Genomic DNA, 20,510 nt, shown 5'->3' on the forward strand with positions numbered 1-20,510 from the left:
GGATGGGGATGGTGACAATGATGACGATGACGGGGACAGTGACGATGACAGGGACAGCGACCCCCCTGAGCCCCTCCAGGTGCTGCTGGCCACCCACGCTGGTGCGCCTCGGGGGGACCTTCAGCAACCCTGATGTCCACTCTTGTCCCCTCCCTGTCCCTGTTCTTGTCCCCATCCCTGCTCTTGTCCCCATCCCTGTCCCCGTCCGGTCACTGTCCTTGTCCCCATGCTGTCCCCACCCCTACCCTGGGCACAGCCCCATTCCAAAACTGTTTCTTCCCCTGGACGAGGCGGGTCCTGCCCCGGGGAGGAACGGGGACACCTGGGGACACCTGGGGACCCCGTGGGACAGTGGCCGTCCCAGCCAGGCCCTGGCTGAGTTGGGCAATAAAACCCCTTTGGAGTTTCTGTCCCCGCGTGTCCCTCCCTGTGTCCCGTGCGTGTCGCCGGTGTCCCTCGTGCCCCCAGCCAGGATGACAGCTTCATCGCAGCCTTTTATTGGGGGGGGATAGGGGTCTGGGCCCCCCCTCAATTCTTCGTGGCCCTCGAGGCCTGGGCCAGCGCCCACAGTGAGTAGCACGTGCCTGCAGGGACAGGGGGGGGCTCAGGGACCCCCTGCGCCCCCCAAAGGACCCAGGTCTCTGGGACCCTCCACCCCAATGGTCCCAGTTGCTGGGGCTCCAGTGAGTCCCCCCAACCCCATGCCCCCCTCCCACCATGGGACCGAGGCATGTAGGACACCCCTGCTCCCACCCCGTCCCCCCAGGGGTCCTGCCCCCCCAGGGTCCGGCCGTACCCACGGAGCAGACGAGGGTGGTGAGGCGGTAGAGGGCCGAGTCCATGGCCCCCCCCTTGAGATGCACCGGGAGCCCGTTGTCCTCCTGGGGGGACACACAAGGGACATCGGTGGGTCGGATGCTCCCAGCCCCCACTCACCCCCCCAAGGGACCCGGGCCCCCCCTCACCTGGAAAAGCTTCTGGTGCTCCGGGACGCGGTTGTGGAGGTGCCGGGGGGGGGCGCCGGGTCTCAGCGCCCGCAGCAGCACCCGCGGGGCGGCCTTGGGGGCGGGTGTGAGGAGGGGCGGCCGGGCACCCCGCTGGGCTCCCCCCGCTCCCCGCAGAGACCCTCCCAAGTCCCCCCTCTGTAAGGAGCACCCCACCACTCTCCCTGTACCCCCCCTAACGCCGGCCGCGGAGCCCCCGCATAATGCCCCCCATAGTGCTTCCCCCAGTGCCCCCCCATGGTGCCCCCGTGACCCCTTCATAGGGCTCTACCCACCCCCCTCCACCCCTCCTCCCGCGGCCCCCCCAGTACAGACCCCCACCGCCCCCCACCGCGCCCCCCGGTACCCGCAGGACCCTCATGCTCAGGTCGGCCCGATCGTCCTCTGCCACCGCGGAGGGCACGAGGGGGTGGGACACGGGGACACCCGGCCCCGCGCGTGCGCCGTCACGTAGGGCAAGGCGTCACCGTGCCCCGCCCCCCGGCCTCCCCAGTGCCCCCCGTGTCCCCGTCCCAGTGTCCCCTCCCCCGTGAACCTGGTGTCCCCACGTCCCCATCCAGGTCCTTCTCTCCCCGGGGGGCCGGGGGGGGCCCAGCAGGCGGTGATGGAGGGGACAGGGGGTGACACAGCTCGTGGGGACCCCCCCAGAGACAGGGAGGGGGAAACGCGGGCCCTGAGGGGCCAAAGGGAGCGGGGGGTGGGAAGGCACAAAGGGGGGCTGGGGGACATTTGGGGGGGGGAAGCAGGGGACAGCGGGGTAGAAGGGGGGGCAGTGGGGCGTGTCGTGCCCCCCCCAGCAGCAGCGCAGGGCTCTTGGCAAAGAGCTTTATTGAGGCACGACCCCCCGACCCCCTCCCCCTGGAAAAGACACCAAATAAATATACAGTAAAAAGCAACCGGCGTTAAAAAGGGCAATTGGGGGGGCAGGGGGGCACCAGGATTGGGGGGCCGGGGGGGCCCGGACTATCACACAGTGATAAGGCGGCAGTGACGAGCCCCAGGGGGGCCCTGGGGGCAGGGGGCTTCACAGCTGTACAAATATACAAGAGGGGTCCCCGGGGGCCCTGGCCTAGGGTAGTGTCAGGGGGTGCCCCCCGGGGGGCTTCAGGTTGAAGCTGCCCCTGGGGGGGGGCTGGGTAGAGAGCCCCCGCAGGAGTATATGGAGCCCAGACCTGCCCCTGGGGGTCTATAATTGCCCCAGGGGGGAAAAAATAAGGCCCCTAATGGCCTCTGGGGTGTATGTAGTGCCACCCCCGTGGGGCAGATGGATGCCATAGGTGCCCCCCCGGGGGTAGAGATTGAGCCCATAACTGCCCGGGGGGTGGGGCACAGAGCCCTTAACTACCCCTGGGGTCACAGAGAGCCCCCCCCAGGGATGAGATAGGGCCCACACCTGCTCCAGGGGGGGCATGTAGAGGCTGTAACTGTCCCTGGGGGGTATATAAAGCCCATAAGTGCCCCCAGGGGGGTATATAGAGCTCATAATTGCCCTTCGGTGTGCATACAGAGTCCATAATTGCCCCTGGGGGGGGTACACAGAGTCCATAGCTGCCCCCAGGGGGGTATATAGAGCCTCTAAGTGCCCTCAGGGAAGGTGGATAGAGCCCGTAACTGACCCCAAGGGTACACAGAGCCCATAGCTGCCCCCAAGGGCAGTATATAGAGCCGTAAGTGCCCCCAGGGGAAGTATATAGAGTCTGTAGTTGCCCCTAGGGGGTACATAGAAGCCATAACTGTCCCTGGGGGTATATGGAGCCCGTAAGTGCCCCCTGCACCCCCACTCAAGGCTCCCTTGGGGCAGTTGGGGGGGCAGGAGACCACCGAGGCCTCGATGGGGTGTCACGAGCTGCAGGGAGCTGCTGGGCTCAGCTTCCTGGGGTGTGTAGGGGGGGGGGGGAAGGTGACAAAGGCCACCCTGCCACCACCCATCCCCTGGGTTTGGGTGTCATGTCCATGTCCCCCCCTCCCACTCCACCCCAGCGTCACACGAAGACCTTGGCAAGGGCGTCAGCGCCAGCGCTAGCACTGAGCGCCTGGCTGGGGTGGAAGGCGACGGCGTGGACGGCTTCCTCGTGCTTCTTGCGGTGCGCCGTCAGCTCCTGCACGCACGTCTTGCGGGCCAGGTGCCACAGGCGCAGCGAGCAGTCGTGACCTGCAAGGAGCAGGAAGACCCAGGCTCTTGGAGGGGACCCAGGCATTTGTGGGGAATGCGATGGAGGTGGATGCAGCCCGGCTGGCGGCAGGGAGGGAATGTGGGAGTTTGGGCAACCTCAGGGAGGATCTTGGGGATGGAGGACACATAAAATGGGTGAAGGGGTGCAGGAATTTGGGGAGAAAGAGGAGGGCAGTCCAGGTCCCCTGGGTCACCCCAGGGTGGTAACAGCAGGGAGGGGACAGGGCTGCGATGGCAGAGGGACAGGGCAGCGGGAGTGGTGGCAGAGAAGCGCTGACACCCGGCGCTCTCATTTCACAGATGAGTGGCAGGAAGGTGGCGGAGAAGGGGCAGGGGATGGGGTTGGGGACAGGGACACTTACTGCCGGACATGAGGAAGACACCATTGGGGTCAACAGCCAGGCAGGTGACGGCGTCCAAGTGGGCCACCATGGAGTGCACGACCTTACCTGGTGGTGGGGAAATGGGGGTGGCGGCAGTAATAGCGGCGTCCCCAACTCCCTCCCCCAGCCTCGTTAGGGCTAACAAAGCCCCCCCCCCCCAACCTGTCCGGTTGTCAAGGAAGCGGATGCCGCGGTCATCACTGGCAGTGATGGTGAGGGGCTGCGAGGGGTGGCTCACCACCTGGTTGACCTGGCTGCCACCTGCATGGGAACACCAGGATCAGGACCCCAGAAGTGACAATGGGGAACACAGGGGACACCCATCACGGTTCACTCACCGCTGCCTGGCCGGGCCTCGAGCGCCAAGACCGGTCGAGCCGCCTCCACGTCGTACAGCACTGCGGCGCCCGTCCGGAAAGCTGCCACAGTGTGACCGGGCTGGGTGGCTGAGAAGGTGACGGAGGTGGGGACACCATGCTCTGCAGGGGAGGGGGGACAGGGAGGGTGACAGGGGGTGGTGGTGACATCCCTGGCACCAAGAGGACACCCCCCTGCCTGGCTCACCACTCTGGGCATCGTAGGTGCTGAGGCAGGCGCCATCCTCACACCAGGGGTCCCAGATGCGCACGGTGCCATCGGCAGAGCAGGAGGCCAGGCGGTCGCCAGCGGGGTTGAAGGCCAGGCCCCAGACAGCGTCCCCGTGGCCATCCAGGACACCGCTGAGCACCCCAGGGTCTGGGGACACCAGGAAAAGTCACCACAAGGCAGGGGGAGGACACTGTGGCTGCAGGGGTGGCATCGCAGCCAGCGGGAACACCACAGTGGTGCCACGGCCAAAGTGGGCACGGGGACTGGGGGACAGACGCCATGGGGCTGGGCACCACTGGTGCAGAAGTCACCCGCGTCATCCCTGTCCCCATGTGCACCCCTGCCAGGAAGGAGAGGGGACACCCACCGTAGCCATCGTAGGGGTCCATGTTGAGATCGGGCAGGCGCCAGCAGCGGATGCAGGCGTCCACGCCGGCACTGCAGCACAGGGCACGGTCGCAGCCCATGGCGACAGCAAGCACCGGGCCCCTGCAGGGATGGGGATGAGGTGACAGGGGCCCTGGGGTGTCCCCAGAGCCACCTTCTCCCCACAGACTGGCCCGTGTCCCCGTGAGCCCAGTGCCCCGGTCCCCACCTGTGCCCACGGAAAGCGTACACTGGCTCCACGTCCAGCGCTGCGTTCCTGGAAAAGGGGACGGAGTGGAGGTGACAGCTGCACCGGGGGGTGTACCCAGCCCGCTGTCACTGCCCCCAGCACCCACTTTTTGGGGGTGATAGGTTTCTGAAGGTTCCAGAGCTTGAGGGTGCCATCCTCAGAGGCGGTGAGCAGGGCAGCCTCGGTGGGGTGGAAGGCCAGACCCCGCACGGCGTCGTAGTGACTGCGCAGGGTGAACCTGGGACTCCACGACTTCTTCAGGGCATCCCGGCCCTCTGGAAGCTGTGGGGACATGGGGGGACAGTGGCAGGGAACAGTGGCCAAGGGGCAGTGGCACTCCACAGCCCCAGCTGGGGCTCATGGCAGGCAGTTTTGGGTGGAGAGGAGGGGACAGGGGGTGACCAAAGGGACATGATGGGGACCAGGGTGGTCCAGGGTGGATGTTCATGGGGGGTTGGGGACACGACGGTGACAGCAAAGCCCAGGGGATGCTCAGGGCAGGTTTGAGGACACCACGGTGACAGCGGAGCCCAGGGCATGCTCAGGGCAGGTATGGGGACAGTGGAGCCCAGGGGACACTCAGGGCAGGTTTGGGGACACCACGGGGACAGCGGAGCCAGCCCAGGGGATGCTCAGGGCAGGTATGGGGACCGTGGAGCCCAGAGGACTCTCAGGGACACGTCTGGGGACACCAAGGGGACAGTGGAGCCCAGGGGACACTCAGGGCAGGTTTGGGGGCATGATGGGGATGTGGGGTGTGACTCACATCGCAGCTGAGCTCGTTGTCGTTGGTGACGGTCAGGTCGGCCAGGTCCCCCAGGCTGACGGCACCGCCGCTGATGCTGTCCATGATGAAGACATCGGAGGAGATGCTCAGAGACCCTGCAGAGGGGAGTGGCTGAGGGTGGCACCTGGGGACGGGGACACAGGGACCCCCCAGAGGGGCAGGGACCCCCCAGAACCGTACCTTCATGAGGCCGTGGTGGCCCCGTGGGGGCAGGTTTTGGCGGGAGCCCATCCACATCCCGCAGGTCAGCCAGCATCCCCCGCAGCCGGCCCCGGCAGCTCTCTGCGGGGACACGGGTCTCAGGAGGTCCAGTGCCAAAGTGGGGGGGGTTGGGGGAGCCCACACAAATCCGCCACTTGCCCCGCCAGTCCTGCTCACCGAGCTCCATGCCCTCCCCGGCCCGCTGGCTGGCCCCATTCTCCCCAGAGCCCAGGAAGTCGAACTCGTTGAGGGCGTCCTCTGAATCTTCGTCATCATCCTCATCCTCCAACTCGGGCAGGAGGGGTTTGGGGGTGAGCTGAGGGGTGGGGGACAGGGGGGTCATGTCCCATTTTGAGGGGGGACCCCCAAAGCCACCAGGAGAGAAGATGGTGGAAATGGGGGCACAAGGGCTGCTCCCTGTAGCCTCTGGGTTTGGGGGACCCCCCCAGGGTTTGGGGGATGCCCAACTTTGGGGGAGGGACGCCTAGCTTTGTGGGAAGCCCCCCAGATTTTGGGGGAGCCGCTTGCCTTGACTCGCTGCTTCCTGTGCTGGCGCTGGGAGGTGGGGGGAAGGCTCTCGGCGTCCTCATCCTCATCGCTGTCCTCGTCCTCGCCGCCGGGCAGGAAGGGGACCTGCTCCAGGCCCTCGCTGCCCCCCTGCTCCTCCGTCTCCTTCCCAGCATTCCTGGGGGCAGGAAGCACCAGGTTAAAGTCTGGGGGGGTCCCAGCGAACCCCCAAACCTCCCCCCTCTAACCTCTCACCTCTGGATCTGCTCCTCGATGCGCCGCACCAGCAGGGAGTCTGTGGCCGGGGGGCTGCCAGGGGCCGAGGGTGCCGGGGGACCACGGCCCAGCAGCGAGCGGACACGGCGTGACCGCATGTCCAGGATGGTGTCGCTGTAACCCACTTCCTCCAGGTACCTGGAGGGGGGAACACAGGGAAAGGGGGTGCTCAGTGCACCCCAACACCCCCCCCAAGCCACCCCATGGCCACCCACTCACTGGCGCAGTAGCTGCCGTCCCTCCTTCCAGGCCAGTGGGCCACCCTCCAGCGATGTCACCTCTGTGGGGCCGTTGGACACTAGGGGCAAGGAATACACATGGCGGGGCGTCAGGCATCCCAAAACCCACTGGTGTCAGGCCCTGCGGATGGGGACACTTACCCGGCTCGGTCCCCTCCGGTTTCTTCTCCCCCAGTGTCAGCTCGGTGCCAAATTTCAGTTTGTGGTACTTGGACCTGGAGGGAAGGGCAGGGGGGGACAACGGGTGACAGTGGACCCAAAATTAGTTGGGGTGGTGGCCCCCTGACATGAGGAGGGAACAGTGACCCCCCAAAAGGAGTTTTGGGGTGTGCCCCACCTCTCCTGTTTGAGGGCGTATTCCAGCATCTTGATGCGCCGCACCAGGTCCGTCTTGAGGTTCTCCTGCCCCTTGCGCTCGCCCTGCAGAAAGGCCACCTGTGCCTGTGGGGGCACAGCGGGGACACGGTGACAAGGGACCCCCAGGCCACCGCCAGCCCTGCCAGGACATAAATGCTAGGGGACAGGGGTGGGGGCTGCGGGGTGCACAGAGGGGGGGTGACATGGGGACAAGTGGCTCCAGCCACCAGCACAGGAGGTGGCACCAGGGCCAGCCTCGGGAGTGACATGGATGGCCACCTGGCTTGGTGACAGATATGGGAGGGACACTGGTGGCCCCAGAGCTGGGTGCCAGCCCTGCAAGGGACATTGGTGGCCCCAGGAGCAGTGCCACCAGACAGGGGCTCGGTGACAGGAGTGGGGGCCTCCCCAGAAGCAGAGAAGGGGGGGATGCAGCCAGTGCTACAGGATGAGGTGACGCCATCCCCGTTATTGGGGTTGGAGGTCCCCAACACTGGGCCTTGAGATCCCCAATACTGAGGTGCAGGGAGGGCCCCAATACCAGGCCTAGGGGATCTTGGAACAGCAAGGGTCCCTCATACCAGAGCAGGGGGTCCCCAATGCTGGGGCCAAGTGTCCTTGATACCAAGGCGCAGGAGGGTCCCCAATATTAGGGCACAAGGGGGTCCCCAATACCGGCGTATGGGTATCCTTGGTACTGGGGTGCAGGGGAAATAGCAGGTGCTCTCGTCCCCAATTAGAAGGATCAGAGGTCCCCCACACTGGGGTTGGGGGGTCCCTGATCCCTGGTGTAGGGGTCCCCCATATGGAGGCATGGGGGCGGCCTCATAATGGGGGTGGGGGTCCCCAATCCCAAGGCACGGAGAGGTCCAATAACGGGGTGGGGGACCCCAATCCCAGGACGGGGGGGCCCCAATACTGAGGCTGGGGGATCTCCAATGCCAGGGCATGGGGGATCCTCAAAACCGGGGTTGAAGGGGCTCTCACACCAGGGCCGGGGAGTCCCCAACAACCAGGGGATCCCCAATACCGAGGCTGAGGGCTCCCGGGCCTGGGGGTGCCCAATACCGGGGCGGGGGTGCCCAATACCCCCGGTCCCGGCGCCCCCGCCCCCGCGCCCGCCCCCCGCTCCCGCCGCCCGGCGGCCATTTCCTCCCAAGATGGCGGCAGCGGCGGCCCCGGTAACCCCCGGCGGGGCCCGGCGGGGTGGGGCGGGGCTGGGGGGTCCCGGGCGCGGCGCCGGTACCTGGAGCTCGGCCCGCTCCGCCTCCCAGCGCCCCTTCTCGGCCTCGAAGCGCGCCCACTCGTGCTGGATGAAGTGCAGGATGCCGGGCAGGCTCAGCCCGCCGCGACCCGCCGCTTCGGGGCCGGGGCCAGGCCCGGGGCTGGGCCTGGGGCCGGGGCCGGGGCCGGGCCCGGGGCCGGGGGGGGGAGGCCCAGCGGGGGGCGGCTGGGCCCGCGCCGCCGCCGCCCGCTCTGCCGCCATCACGGCTGCCACAAAAGGAGCCGCCGGCCTGCCGCCGTCGCCGCTTCCTGACAGAAAGGGAGCCGGAAGTGAGGGGGCGGGACCGGCCCGCCGTTGCCGCGGCAACAAGCGCCCGCGGGCGGTACGGGGGGACGGGGATATAGGGTCTATGGGGGATGCAGAGGGCTATAGGGGACGGGGGGATACGGGGCTGCAGGGGATGGGGCGTATAGGGGATGTGGGTGGGTATAGGGGCTACAGGGGATCCAGGGGGCTATAGGGGACGGGGGGTCATGGCATCAGAGGGAAGGGGGGTATAGAGGACAGGGGGTATAGGGGATGCAGGGAGCCTATAGGGGATGGGAGTATAGGGGACCGGGGGACACAGGTCTACAGGGGCTATACAAGATGGGGGGGACATGAGGGCTATAGGGGATGGGAAGGACATGGGGGGATACAGGGGAATGGGGAGGCTCTAGGGAGCTGTAGGGGATGGTGACGTATGGGGCTATAGGGGATGGGGGTATCAGAGGCAGGGGGGCACAGGAGCTATAGCGGGTAGGGGGATGGGAAGGCTATATGGAACGGAGCCTTGGGGGATAGAGGGGAAGGGGTACAGGGCACCATGAGGTAGGTATAAGGTATGGGGGAGGCTGTCGGGAATAGTGCTATGGAAGCTATAGGGGAGGCTGGTATGGATTGCCAAGGGGAATATAGTATAGTATAGGGGATGAGGAACTACGCAGGATGGGGGACACAGGGAGCTCCTGGGGCTATAGGGGAAGGGGGCTATGGGGGAATGGACAAGGGCACGTCTGGGGGCTATAGGGGTGTATAAATGATGGGGCTGCACTGGGGTTTATGAGGGTTACAGAGGGGGTATGGGGCATGTATGGGGTCATGTGGGGTGCATATGCATTATGTTGAAGGGAGGTATGGGAGCATATGGAGGGCGATGGGGTGCATGGAGGCATGGGGCATGAGGGCACACAGGGACATAGGGGAATGTAAAGCAGTGCACGGGGTGTTGTATAGGGGCACATGAGGTATAGGAGCATGTAGGGGTGCCCAGGAGTGCATGGGAGTGTCTATAGGTGTGTGCAGAGATGCATGGGGATGCACAGGGCAGGTAGAGATGCCTACAAGGGTGAACAGGCAGGTGCAGGGGAAGCATGTAGGAGTATATAGGGCTGTATATACAGGTGTATAGAGATGTGTACACAGGTACGTAGGAGTATATAGGCATGTACATAATTCTGTGCAAGTATATAGGGCTATATAAGTGTACACATGTGCATGCAGGTGCAGGTATAGGTGCACATACATGTCTATATATGCAGCTGCGTATACCTGGGTATACACAGGGCCCACCTCTGGGTGCTCTGCATCTATAGGTGCATGTCCCGTTTTAGGTATGGCACCTATAGGTGCCCACAGTGATGCACCAAGGGGCTGCAGCAACACCTGCAACCCGCATATATACAGGGGGCTGCCGTTAAAGATGGAAGGGCGTAGTGCCCGTATAGCATTGCTATAGCAACAGAGGATGGCATTGCCATGGCAACACCCCCCCCCATAGCTCCGGGTTCAGCTGGGGGGGTGCCCTGGGCCCCTGACGTGGGGGGGGGGGTGTTAATGGGTCTCCCCATTAATCAGTCCCCTTGTTAACATGTCCCATCATTAGTGAGCTCCCTCGTTAATGCCTCTTTCCTCCCCTCCCAGCACCGCCGCTGAGACCGCCCTGCTCGTGACACATGTGGCAGCACCGGTAGGACCCAGCTGGGGGGGATTGGCTCATTAATTAGACAGGGGGGTTAATTAAGACACACACCCCCGCCAAGCCCCAGCATGCGTGTGACACTGTGCCAGGCCGCCCTGGTTGGGGCCATTAGCCTCAACCTCCTCCTCCTCTACTGTGCCTGGCGGGGGCCTGGGGGGTCGCTGCCCTCCTGCCGCCCGCCCCGCAGCATCCCCGGTGTCACTGTCCTCCTCCGGGACTTCGAGGACTTTGAGAACGACCTGGTGGGGACGGCACGATCCTTCGCCTCTTTACCCGTCCCGGTGTTGGTGGCTGCCGAAACAGCGCCGTACCCCCCGGTACCGTTACCGGTGGGAGTCGGCCTGTTACCGCTGCGCCCCGCGGCCGACCGGCCCCCGCCGTTGGCACATCCCGAGCTTCACGTCCGCACCCGCCATGTGGCTTTGGTCCCCGACGGCACCCGCGCTGTCCCCGGGCTGCTGGAACGCATGCGGGATGTGTTGGAAGAAGGCGTCGGTGCCACCCGGTTGGTGGCAGCGCCAGTGGGATCGGTGCCATTGCGGTGCCTGGAGCTGCGGCTGGAACCGCGGGCGTGGACGGCACGGTACAGCACTGGCACGCCAGGGGTTTGCCAGGCGGTGGAGGGAGCGGCGGTGCTGCTGCTTCGCACTCGCGACCTCTTTGGCCTCCCCTTCCCCTTGGCGCGACCAGTGCCCACCGCTCTCTTCGTCCAGGCGGCGTTCCGTGGCTGGGGGCTGCGGGTGATGCCGGCGGCATTCCCGGCGGCTCGCCGACCCCCCATGTCCCTCCATGGCCGTTGGAAAGCCGAAAACCTGGCAGAAACCCAGCGGCGCCGCTTGATGCACGACCTCGGCATCAAACGGGAGGTGCTGGCAGATGGGCGGGAGCGCTGGTATGGCTGCGGCAAGGAGACAGCACGGTGTTTTGGCACGGTGCACGCCCGTACTCCCCAGTACCTCCTCGCCGGCCGGTGGACCCCCCCATGCTGTCTACGGGCACTGCGGGAAACTGCCCGGCATGTAGCCAGAGTGCTGGAGGCCGCCGGGGTACGGTACTGGTTAGAGGGGGGGTCGTTACTGGGAGCTGCCCGCCTTGGGGACATCATCCCTTGGGATTATGATGTGGATTTGGGAGTTTACCGGGAGGATGTGGGTAAATGCCAGTGGCTGGCGGCAGCAGCAGCAGGGGAGCCAGTGGAGGATGCCGAGGGTTTCCTTTGGGAGAAGGCAGCGGAGGGAGACTTTTACCGCGTCCACTACAGCCGGAGCAACCGGTTACACGTGGACCTGTGGCCCTTTTACCCCCGCGAGGGGGTCATGACCAAGGACACATGGTTGGGGCACCCCCAGGACGTGGAGTTCCCCGAAAGATTCCTCCGCCCCCGGGTGCCAATGCCCTTTGCCGGCTTCACCGCCATGGCACCCAACAATGCCCGCGCCTTCCTCGAGCTGAAGTTCGGGCCGGGAGCCATCGAGAACCCCGAGTACCCCAACCCCGCCATCCAGCGCCTGGGGCAGGACTGAGGGGGGCCCGTGGGGTGTCATGTTGCCCCTCCTCATGACAATAAACCCTCCTGTGACACCCACAGGGCTCCTTTGCGCCAGAGCCTCACCCCCTGCGTGACACCCATGGGGCTCCCTGGGGGTCCTTCTGGGCCACCTCTGGCCAGCCCCAGGGTCCCCACTAAACCCCCGGGGTCCCACATCCACCCTGTGGGTCCCTCTGCCACCCTACCTCTCCACAGCCACCCTGGGCATTCCCCCAGCCATCCTCAGCCCCTCAAAGGGGCTCCCCAGCCATCCTTGGGGCTCCCTCTGCCACCCTACCTGTCCCCAGCCACCCTAGGCCATGCCTCTGTGGGGACGGCGACACGGACAGAGGCAGAGGAGCTGGAGAGGGCTGGAGATGGGACACAGTGACTCCTGGCCCCACGCTGGCCCAGCCCCAGGGGTCCCAGCTGAGCCCCCACTGCCCAGCAGGGCCAGGGGGACCCTTGTGCCACGCATTTTGTGCCGAAATGGAGGTGAGTCTTCCCCTCTCCCCAACAGGCGCAGAGGCTCTGGCACATCACAGCCACGTTTATTCACAACACAATGACGGGGATGTGGAAAGGGCGACACACATGACACCAAAAGCCCTGTGCCAATGCCCTGGGGTGTCTGAGAAGGAGGAGGAGGAAGGCTGGGTGGGGAGGGGGGTGTTTGGTCCCGGCTCACTCCAGTGACTGCAGCATCAGGAGCTGCTTGAGCACCTTGGTCTGGCTCGTCTCCCGGATCTCCCCAGCCAAGAACATCTCGTCCACCACTGTGTAGACCTGCGGCCAGGGCCCCAGTGGCATGAGGAGTTGTCCCTGGACCCCCGGGACCCCCCTTTGTGGAGTGGGGCCTCCCCCACCCGACCCGCCCCGGGTGGGAGGGAACTCTCTAGACCCCCTTTGCTCACCTTGTAGAAGTTGAAGACCAAGTCAAGCTCACAGACGTTGTGGAAATACTCATTGAGGACCTGCGGGAGGGAGGAACGGGCAGGATGCGGCCGCGCGATAAGCGACAGGGCGGCTGTTATCGCATCCATGTTAATTAGAAGCCGGGGAGCAGGGGGCGGTCGCCTCACCTCCACAAAGTTGTGGATGGCTTCGAGGTAAGCCAGGTTGTTGTCGGTGACATCCACACAGATGCAGAAGTAAAGCCCCGCGTAGCGCCGGTAGATGATCTTGAAGTTGCGGAACTGGGGGGGGGCGGACAGGACATGAAAAAGGGGAACTGGGATGACTGGGAGGAGCAGGAGGCAGCCACATGCAGCCATGCACTCTGTCCCCGCCAGGGAAACCTGCAGCACTCCAGCTCAAGGCTGATCCTGGAGCTCTGGATTCACCTTCAGGATGGGGGAGGGAAAAGGAGAGCGAGGGATTTGGGGTGAAATTGGAGCATTTTGGGGCTGTTACCTCCACAAAATTGGTGTGTTTGGCATCACGGACGGTGACAACAGCGTGGACCTCCTCGATCAGCTTCTGTTTCTCGTCGTCGTCAAACTGCATGTACCACTTGGCCAGGCGGGTCTTCCCAGCCCGGTTCTGGATCAGGATGAAGCGGATCTGCACCAGGGGGGCAAAATGGGGGGTTAGAGGGGAAAAATGGGGTGCTGGGGGGGCAGAGCATGGAGTTCCCTCCCCCATCCCCTTTTTTGGGGGGGTATTTTGTGCCCCCCAAATGTCTCCCTATAGGGGCCCTGTAAAGGATCCCCCCCAAGCTGCTCTGCCCCATGGGGTACTCTGATGCTTCCCCCCCAAGCGCCCCCCCTAGGGTCACTATAATGGGGCACACTACGGGGTCCCCCCTAAGCTGCCCCATCCCATAGGACACCCCAACAGCTCTTCCCTATAGGGACACCATAATGAGGTACCCTATGGGACGCCCGCCAAGCTGCCCTACCCCATAGGGGGCTCTAATAATCGCCCTAAGTCACGCCCTATACGGACGCTATACGAGGGCACACTATGGAACCCCCGCAAGCCACCCCACAGGGCACCCCAACATGCCCCCAATAGCGAACCTACAACGGGGCGCCCTGTGGGGCCCCCCCACGCCGTCCCGCGGCCAGGAGGAGCCCCGGCCGACCCCCAGGCCCGCCTCCCCACTCCAGCTCCTCACCATGGCGACCCCAGCCCGTACCCCACCGCGGCGCTGCTGGGGCCGGCCCCACCCGATATCCGCTCCGGCCGCGAGGCACGCTGGGAAGCGTAGTTCCCGATCCTATCACAGGACTGTATTTCCCAGTGGGCTTTTCGCGCGCGCGGGGCACGCCGGGATATATCCGCGCTTCCGCCTCGCCCAGCCGCCGCCCGCCGCCAGCAGGTGGCGACCTCGCCCGGCGGTAATTGAGGCCGCGGGGATCCCTCCCGGGCCTGGCCTCCGGCCTCCGTGGATACCAGGGAGGGAGCTGCCCCTGTGAAAGCCACGGCCGCTCCCGGCGGGGCCCCGGTAGCACCGGGAAGGGAGGTGGGACCGCCGTAGACGGCCACAGGGCGGCGCCCCGCGCATACACGCTCCCGCCCCGCGCGCTACCGCGTCGCCCCGCCCATTCCCGCCGGCCGCGCATGCGCTTCCCCCCGCCCCGCGCGCGCCTCCGCGCGCGCCGCTGCCCCCCTGCCCCCGGCCGCGCGGGAGGAGGCGGAGGCGGAGGGAGAGGAGGAGGAGGGGGAGGGGGAGGGGAGGGGGAGGGGGAGGAAGGCGCCGCCGCCATTACAGGCCGAGCCCGCCCCAGTGGCCCCGCCGCCCCCCGCCCCCCGCCCCTGCCGCTCCGAGGGGGGAGATGGCGCCGCCGCCCGCCGCCCCCGGCCCGGCTCGCCGCCGCCGCCGCCACGGTAAGGAGCGGTCCCGTGTTCCGCCCCCCCCCCCCCCCCCCCCGGCCGGGAACAATGGGCCGCCCCACCCCCGCCGGCCGCCGTCCAGGCGGGCCGGCCCACAGCCCCGGCGGGGGGGGGGGCCGTGAGCGAAGCGGGGCCTCGGCCCAGGGAGCGCAGGGGGACCCCCTGTTTGGGGGAGGCCTGGGGAGGGCGGGGCCCCTCCCCTGGGAGAGGAAGGGCCCCCGCCCTTGGGTGGGGGGAGGGAGAGTTGACCTACCTCATGGGCAGGGTGCCCCCCAGGCTAAGGGAGGCCTGAAAGCGTGGGCGAGGGGAAATCGCTCAAGGAGGGGCTGGCCTCCCAAGTCAGGGGGGAGGAGGGCAGACGCACACCCCCCCTTAGGGGACTGGTGACCCCCACCAGCAAGGGGGTGGAGGGAGGAGACACCCCCTCCAGGGCGGCGGAGTGCTGAACCCCCCCCAGCCCCAAGGACCCCCTTTCGCAGCGGGGCAAGAGGGGCTGCTGCTCCACTTCGGGGGGGCTGCGATCACCCTGTCCCCCCAGATTCGTGCCCCTGTGAAGGGGCTGGGGTTGGGGGGCACTCCGTGGGGGGCCCCCCCACGGCGGGGACAGCCACCAGACCCTGCTTCCGCTGCCTCAGCCCCCCTCCGTCCCCCTCCCCTAAAGAAAAGGAGGAGGGGGTGTCTTTTCCTCTGCGGTGGCAGAGCCACAGGCTGGTTTTTGGGGTGCCAGCACCTTTTCGAGGTGTACCCCCCCTCCCAGCTCATGGTGGTGGAGGATGTCTCCAGAGTCTGCCTTTTTGGGTGGCAATCCCCCGCCCCTCCCCGTTCACCCCTCCTTTTCATTTTTCCGGCCCATTTCCAAAATCTTCTTCCGCCAACTTGCGTTCGTCCGGTTTTCCGGCGGTGGCAGTGACCCCCAGCCCCCAGGGGCAGTTGGGGTTCCACCGATGCCAGCAGCTGCCCCGGCTCCCTCGCCGCGAAGCCGTTCTTGCGGCAATGTCCACCGGCAATTAAAAAGCGCCTTTTTATTGGGTAATAAATTGATGGCGCCGGCTGCGGGCCGGGGAAACGGTTAAGGCGTTTGCCAGGAGATTAAGATTTGCACAATGATTCTTTATATTTGGGGTTTTTAGCGGAAATGGGGGCTTTGATTTCACGACAGTGATTTTTATTATTTTATTTTTTGTCCTCCAGGAGTTGCTGTATCCACACGAGCCGACGGTAATTGGTGTTTAAATCCACAGAGATAAAGAGAGGCCTGACGCGTGCTCAAGCTGGCCGGTGATGTAATTTTTAATGGCCCGAATTCATTGATTTCTGCTTTCACCCTGCTGACTGGGGCGGGGGGCAGGGGGGGGACACAGATTTCAGAAACTGCTTGATTTTAAAATTAAAAACCCAAAAAAGTGCCGAGCCGGGCAGCAAGGCTGTGCCACGGAGGGCGCCTGCTCCTGCGCTGGGGCTCCCGCTGCTTTCCTTATTCCTTCCCAATTTGGGGAAACTTAATTAAAGTAACATGCTTCATTAGGCTTTTGACAGCACTTGGGAAAATAAATTTAAATTTTTTTTTATTTATTTATTTTGCTATCCCCCCTTTTCTCAGTCTACGTTCCTGGGTGCTTCAGGGTGGCACCACTCGCCTCTGATTCTTGGGGAGCTTCAGATTTCCCTTTGCCACCTTAAAAAAAAAAAAAGAAAAAAAAAAAAGATGTTGTGGCTCTGTGTCGCGTGAAACGTCTGATTTCAGGAGTTTCCTTTATTGGGCGTTCACGCATCTCCTTGTCCAGGGTCACAGGACGGGATTCGGGGAGCGGCGCATCTGAAACAGTGTCTTCACCGGGGCACACTGCGAGCAGCATCTCCCAGAGAGGGTTGGTGTCTGCTCTCCAGCTCTTCCTTCCTCTCCACACCTGCTTCGCTCTTCTTTTTTTTTAGTCTTTATCTGGTTGGGGTTTTTTTTTTCCTTGCTGCTCAGCCAGCCTCAGTTCCCTCATGGAGTCTCTCTGGCTGTGTCTGCTCACCGGGTGGGTTTTCAACTCGGTCCTCATGGCATCACCTGTCTCGAAGCGTCAGCAAATGGCAATTTTTGGAGAGGTTTGGGCTTTACCTGGCTCCAGGGTGGTTTTGGGGATACTGATTTGGAAGCTATCTTCTCCAGAGCAGCATGACCCAACTGTCAGCATCTCGTAGAGATCAGTGTTTTTGCGTGGAGCTTCACCTGGATAATTTTCTGCTGTCCTCCCAAACTGCAGAGGGTTTTCTTGATGCCAGTGGGAGAGGAGCTGGTCCGCTCAGGAGCTGGGTGGTTCAGCTCGAGGGTGTCTGGCAGGGCTGTAAAACCCTGTGGAAAGACACCTGATAAGATAACAGGCGAGATCCATCCTTCCCCGTGGCCACATGTTCCCTCTCTGCCTCCAAACTCAGGTGAAACTGGGAAAATCATGGGGCAGGCACATGCTGTGCAGCTGCCCGATAGCTGCGGGGCGATGGCAACCATCATTTTGGGCTAAATTAGCTTAATTGGGGTGGGTGAGGGGCTGGGGCAGCAAGGTCTGCTTGTTTTTTCTGAAGGAAAACGGATTTATTGCAATTGGATTTGGGAATTGGGTGCATAAAAATGGTTTTTGCGGTGATGGGAGGTTTCAGCATGGCTGTCACGGAAAGTGATGCTTGCATTCGTGCTGGGCTTGAAGCTTAATTAACCATTTTCCAGCCACAGCCGACTTAATTGGTGTGTACCAGCATTTGGCTGTCCAGGTTGGGAGTTGATGGTTGGTCTTTGCTCCTTTGCTGAGGCGTCTCTACGGCTTTGACATCCTTTGGCCTCGTCCTTGCTGACTCATTTGGACATTGCTCCAGTTTATTTTCTTTGAAAATAAGTTTTGAGTTTGCTAGCTGGTGGGCAGGATGATTAACACTCTGATACCTTCTCAGCAAGGTGGCTGGTGGTGTAGCTGTTAACCACCCGGGATGGGTGGGATGGACAGTGCTGTCCCACTGCGGAGACATTTCTGGTTGGGTTTTGCTCTGGTTGGGTTGAACACCTCTGGGACTGCTGGTGGCAACACACTGGAAAGGGCTGCGGTTGATGAATAAATGTAGATATACATAAACATATGCATGTATACATTGACTGTAGTCAATGGCTCGATGTCCAAATAGAGATCAGCAACGAGTGGTATCCCTCAGGGGTCCGTACTGGGACAGTGCTGTTCAGTACCTTCATCAACAGCCTAGACGGTGGGATTGCAGATGACATCAGGCTAAGTGGTGCCATTGGTACCCTCAAGGGAAGATCTGCCAACCAGAAGGACCTGAAGACGTTGGCCAGTGTCAGCCTCCTGAGGTTCAACAAGGCCAAGCACAAGGTCCTGCAGCGGGTGAGGGCAGTGCCTAGGGGGCACAGACTAGGGGACAGAGAGCAGCCCTGCGGAGAAGGACCTGGGGACACTGGTGTGTGACAAATGGGGCGTGAGCCGGCAATGTGTGTTTGCAGCCCAGAAAGCCAAGCATCTGGTGGGCTACAGGTTGAAGGAGGGGATTCTCTCCCTCTGCTCTGCTGAGCCCCCCTTGCATCCACCGCTGGGGTCCCCAGCACAAGATGGGCACAGACCTGCTTGAGTGGGTCCAGAGGAGGCCACAGAGATGGTCCAAGGCTGGAGCAGCTCTGCTGTGGCAAGAGGCTGAGGGAGTTTGGCTTGTCCAGCCTGGGGAAGAGGAGCCCTTACTGCAGCCTTTCAGTACTTAAAAGGGCTTGTAGGAAAGATGGAGAGGGAGTTTTACCAGGGTCTGTAGTGACAGGACAAGGGGCAACAGCTTCAAACTGACGGAAGAGAGAGTTAGGTTGGATGTAAGGCAGAAATTCTTTGCAGTAAGGATGGCAAGACACTGGAGCAGGTTGCCCAGAGAAGCCATGGATCCTCCATCGTGGGAAGTGTTCAGGGTCAGGTTGGACGGGGCTTGGAGCAACCTGACCTAGTAGGAGATGTCCCTACCCACGGCAGGGGGCTGGACTGGGTGGTTTTTGAACCTAAACCATTCTATGAATATATATATATATACACACACATACACGTGTACACGTATGTATGTGTCTGTGTGTAACCCTGCAGTCTGAGTCCTCATGAAGCTATTTGCAGAGCCAACAACTCAACCCGACGCCACATTTCTAACAACCTGCCTCAGAGGTGGTTTCTCCCCTTCTGCCGGCAGCGCCACTGGACGAGCCGGCCTTGAGCGGGGAAGGGGGTTGGAGCTGTGATGGGGACCTTGCTCATTTGTGAAACCCCCTTCGTTAGGAGAGAAGCTTGCTGTTTTGCACGCTCCATGCTTTCATTGGGGCAACAGACGTGTCCTTGCGGAGAGCTTGCGCCTTGCGGCCCGTTGCTCCTTCCTACGTGTCCGTGGAGAGGCGGTGAACAGGTCTGTCTGCGCTGCCGGTACACCAGAAAAATACCCCAAGAAAAGCCTCGTAAGAGGTTGCTTTTGCCCGGCGCTTCGCTGATGGTGAGCGCTGCGTGAGGGACACCGGCACCTGGAGACTTAATATTCACACAGCACTGAGTATCCCTTTCCCCATCCTGATAGCACTCGACCTTTGCCTTTTGTCTTGGGATTACTGAATTGTTTTTAAAGCCTTTTACAAGTTGACAAACGCAGCGGCATCACCACACGCCCAGGCCGTGTTGAAGGTGGCATTGGGGCAACTTTTAAATACCTAGATGAGAAGAAAAGGCACTTAGATGAAGACTTTTTTCCCTGCTATGTCGTTTTGCTGTGGATAAATGTCCAGGATATTTAACTTACAATGGATAAATAGCAGTTTATTGGAAAGGGGTTGTAGCCTCAAGTGTATTTATTTTTGCTTAACATTATCCCGGACTTGGATGCGCTTTTGCTGTGATCCGAGATGCTCCTGGATGTCACCTTTTTGCAGAAAAAACTTTGCCCGCCTGTTGCAAGATGCTGATTAACCACGTATTTATTTTTTCCGCCCCCCTTTCCTTTTAGTCGGAGAAATTTAATGACCCTGCTGGGGAGAGTACGCCCAGGCTGCTTGGCTCCTGGCCAGGTATTTCCACTGTTTGAGCCATCAGATTATTTCACGGCGCTTTGATGACGCCGCAGCTGGGCTTGCCAACACGCCTGAGATAAGCATGGCTGGCTCTGGACTACCTGAATTAGCAGCCGCAGTGGGATCGTGCTGCATGCCTTCCATGGAGAACAGGAACCCCAACCCCAGTCCTCCCTTTTTTAAGCTTTACGGTTGGTTGTTTTATTTTTTTTCAGGGCTTCAAGCAAGTTCAGGTTTGCCACTAGCAGAAGACAGAGCAACTGTCGGTTCGGTGTCCGAGGCTGGACCGCAGCACCGGCTGGTTTAACCAGCAGCTGGAGAGATGCAGAGCTGGGAGAGCAGCAGCATCTCCGGGGGACTCCGTCACCAGGCGGGTCCGGATGGTTTTTTTGGTGATGTTAATACACCTGTAAAACAAAGCACTGTAGATGCCCAGCATCCCTTCAAGATGCTGTCATTTCTTTTCATTTCTGCCTCTGCATAGTCCAGCTCCTATTTTAGAGCCTTAGCTTTTTTAATTTAGGATAGTAAACAGTCGGTTTTCTTAAAAATGCAAACTTCAGAGAGGTTCTGGGTGCAGGACCATGCAGGATGGAGAGGCTTGTCCCATAGCAGGCTGCGGTCCAGCTGGTCACCACTCTGCAAACAAGGTGTAGGCGAGGTCAGAGCTGTGTGTCCTTAAACCCTTTGTACCCTG

General features: G+C 62.5%; 4 protein-coding genes across 4 annotated transcripts; 1 reads left to right on the plus strand and 3 right to left on the minus strand.

Annotated features, from left to right (window-relative positions):
- Positions 1-528: 528 nt before the first annotated feature.
- Positions 529-1,265, minus strand: COX7A1 (cytochrome c oxidase subunit 7A1; the record flags this gene model as incomplete). The annotated part of the gene is made up of 3 exons (XM_082012066.1): positions 529-584; positions 797-881; positions 966-1,265. The coding sequence occupies 3 exons, from the start codon at positions 1,263-1,265 to the stop codon at positions 529-531; spliced, it is 441 nt and encodes a 146-aa protein (XP_081868192.1).
- A 1,721-nt stretch (positions 1,266-2,986) lies between these two features.
- Positions 2,987-8,617, minus strand: STRN4 (striatin 4; the record flags this gene model as incomplete). The annotated part of the gene is made up of 17 exons (XM_082012067.1): positions 2,987-3,156; positions 3,540-3,626; positions 3,723-3,821; positions 3,899-4,039; positions 4,125-4,295; positions 4,516-4,637; positions 4,744-4,791; positions 4,871-5,046; positions 5,531-5,646; positions 5,732-5,833; positions 5,930-6,068; positions 6,281-6,437; positions 6,515-6,673; positions 6,755-6,833; positions 6,916-6,989; positions 7,112-7,215; positions 8,378-8,617. 17 exons carry the CDS (start codon positions 8,615-8,617, stop codon positions 2,987-2,989), a joined length of 2,184 nt encoding a protein of 727 aa, XP_081868193.1.
- Positions 8,618-10,444: 1,827 nt separating this feature from the next.
- FKRP (fukutin related protein) lies at positions 10,445-11,968 on the plus strand (the record flags this gene model as incomplete). The annotated part of the gene is made up of 1 exon (XM_082012109.1): positions 10,445-11,968. The coding sequence occupies one exon, from the start codon at positions 10,445-10,447 to the stop codon at positions 11,897-11,899; it is 1,455 nt and encodes a 484-aa protein (XP_081868235.1). The 3' UTR covers positions 11,900-11,968.
- Positions 11,969-12,436: 468 nt separating this feature from the next.
- AP2S1 (adaptor related protein complex 2 subunit sigma 1) lies at positions 12,437-14,471 on the minus strand (the record flags this gene model as incomplete). The annotated part of the gene is given in 6 exon segments (XM_082012068.1): positions 12,437-12,690; positions 12,819-12,878; positions 12,987-13,100; positions 13,318-13,467; positions 14,024-14,071; positions 14,073-14,471. Coding segments are annotated over 6 exon segments (873 nt in total). The 3' UTR covers positions 12,437-12,588.
- Positions 14,472-20,510: the final 6,039 nt, after the last annotated feature.

This window comes from Phaethon aethereus (genome assembly GCF_964289735.1).
Source record: "Phaethon aethereus genome assembly, chromosome: 31".
NCBI lineage: Eukaryota > Metazoa > Chordata > Aves > Phaethontiformes > Phaethontidae > Phaethon > Phaethon aethereus.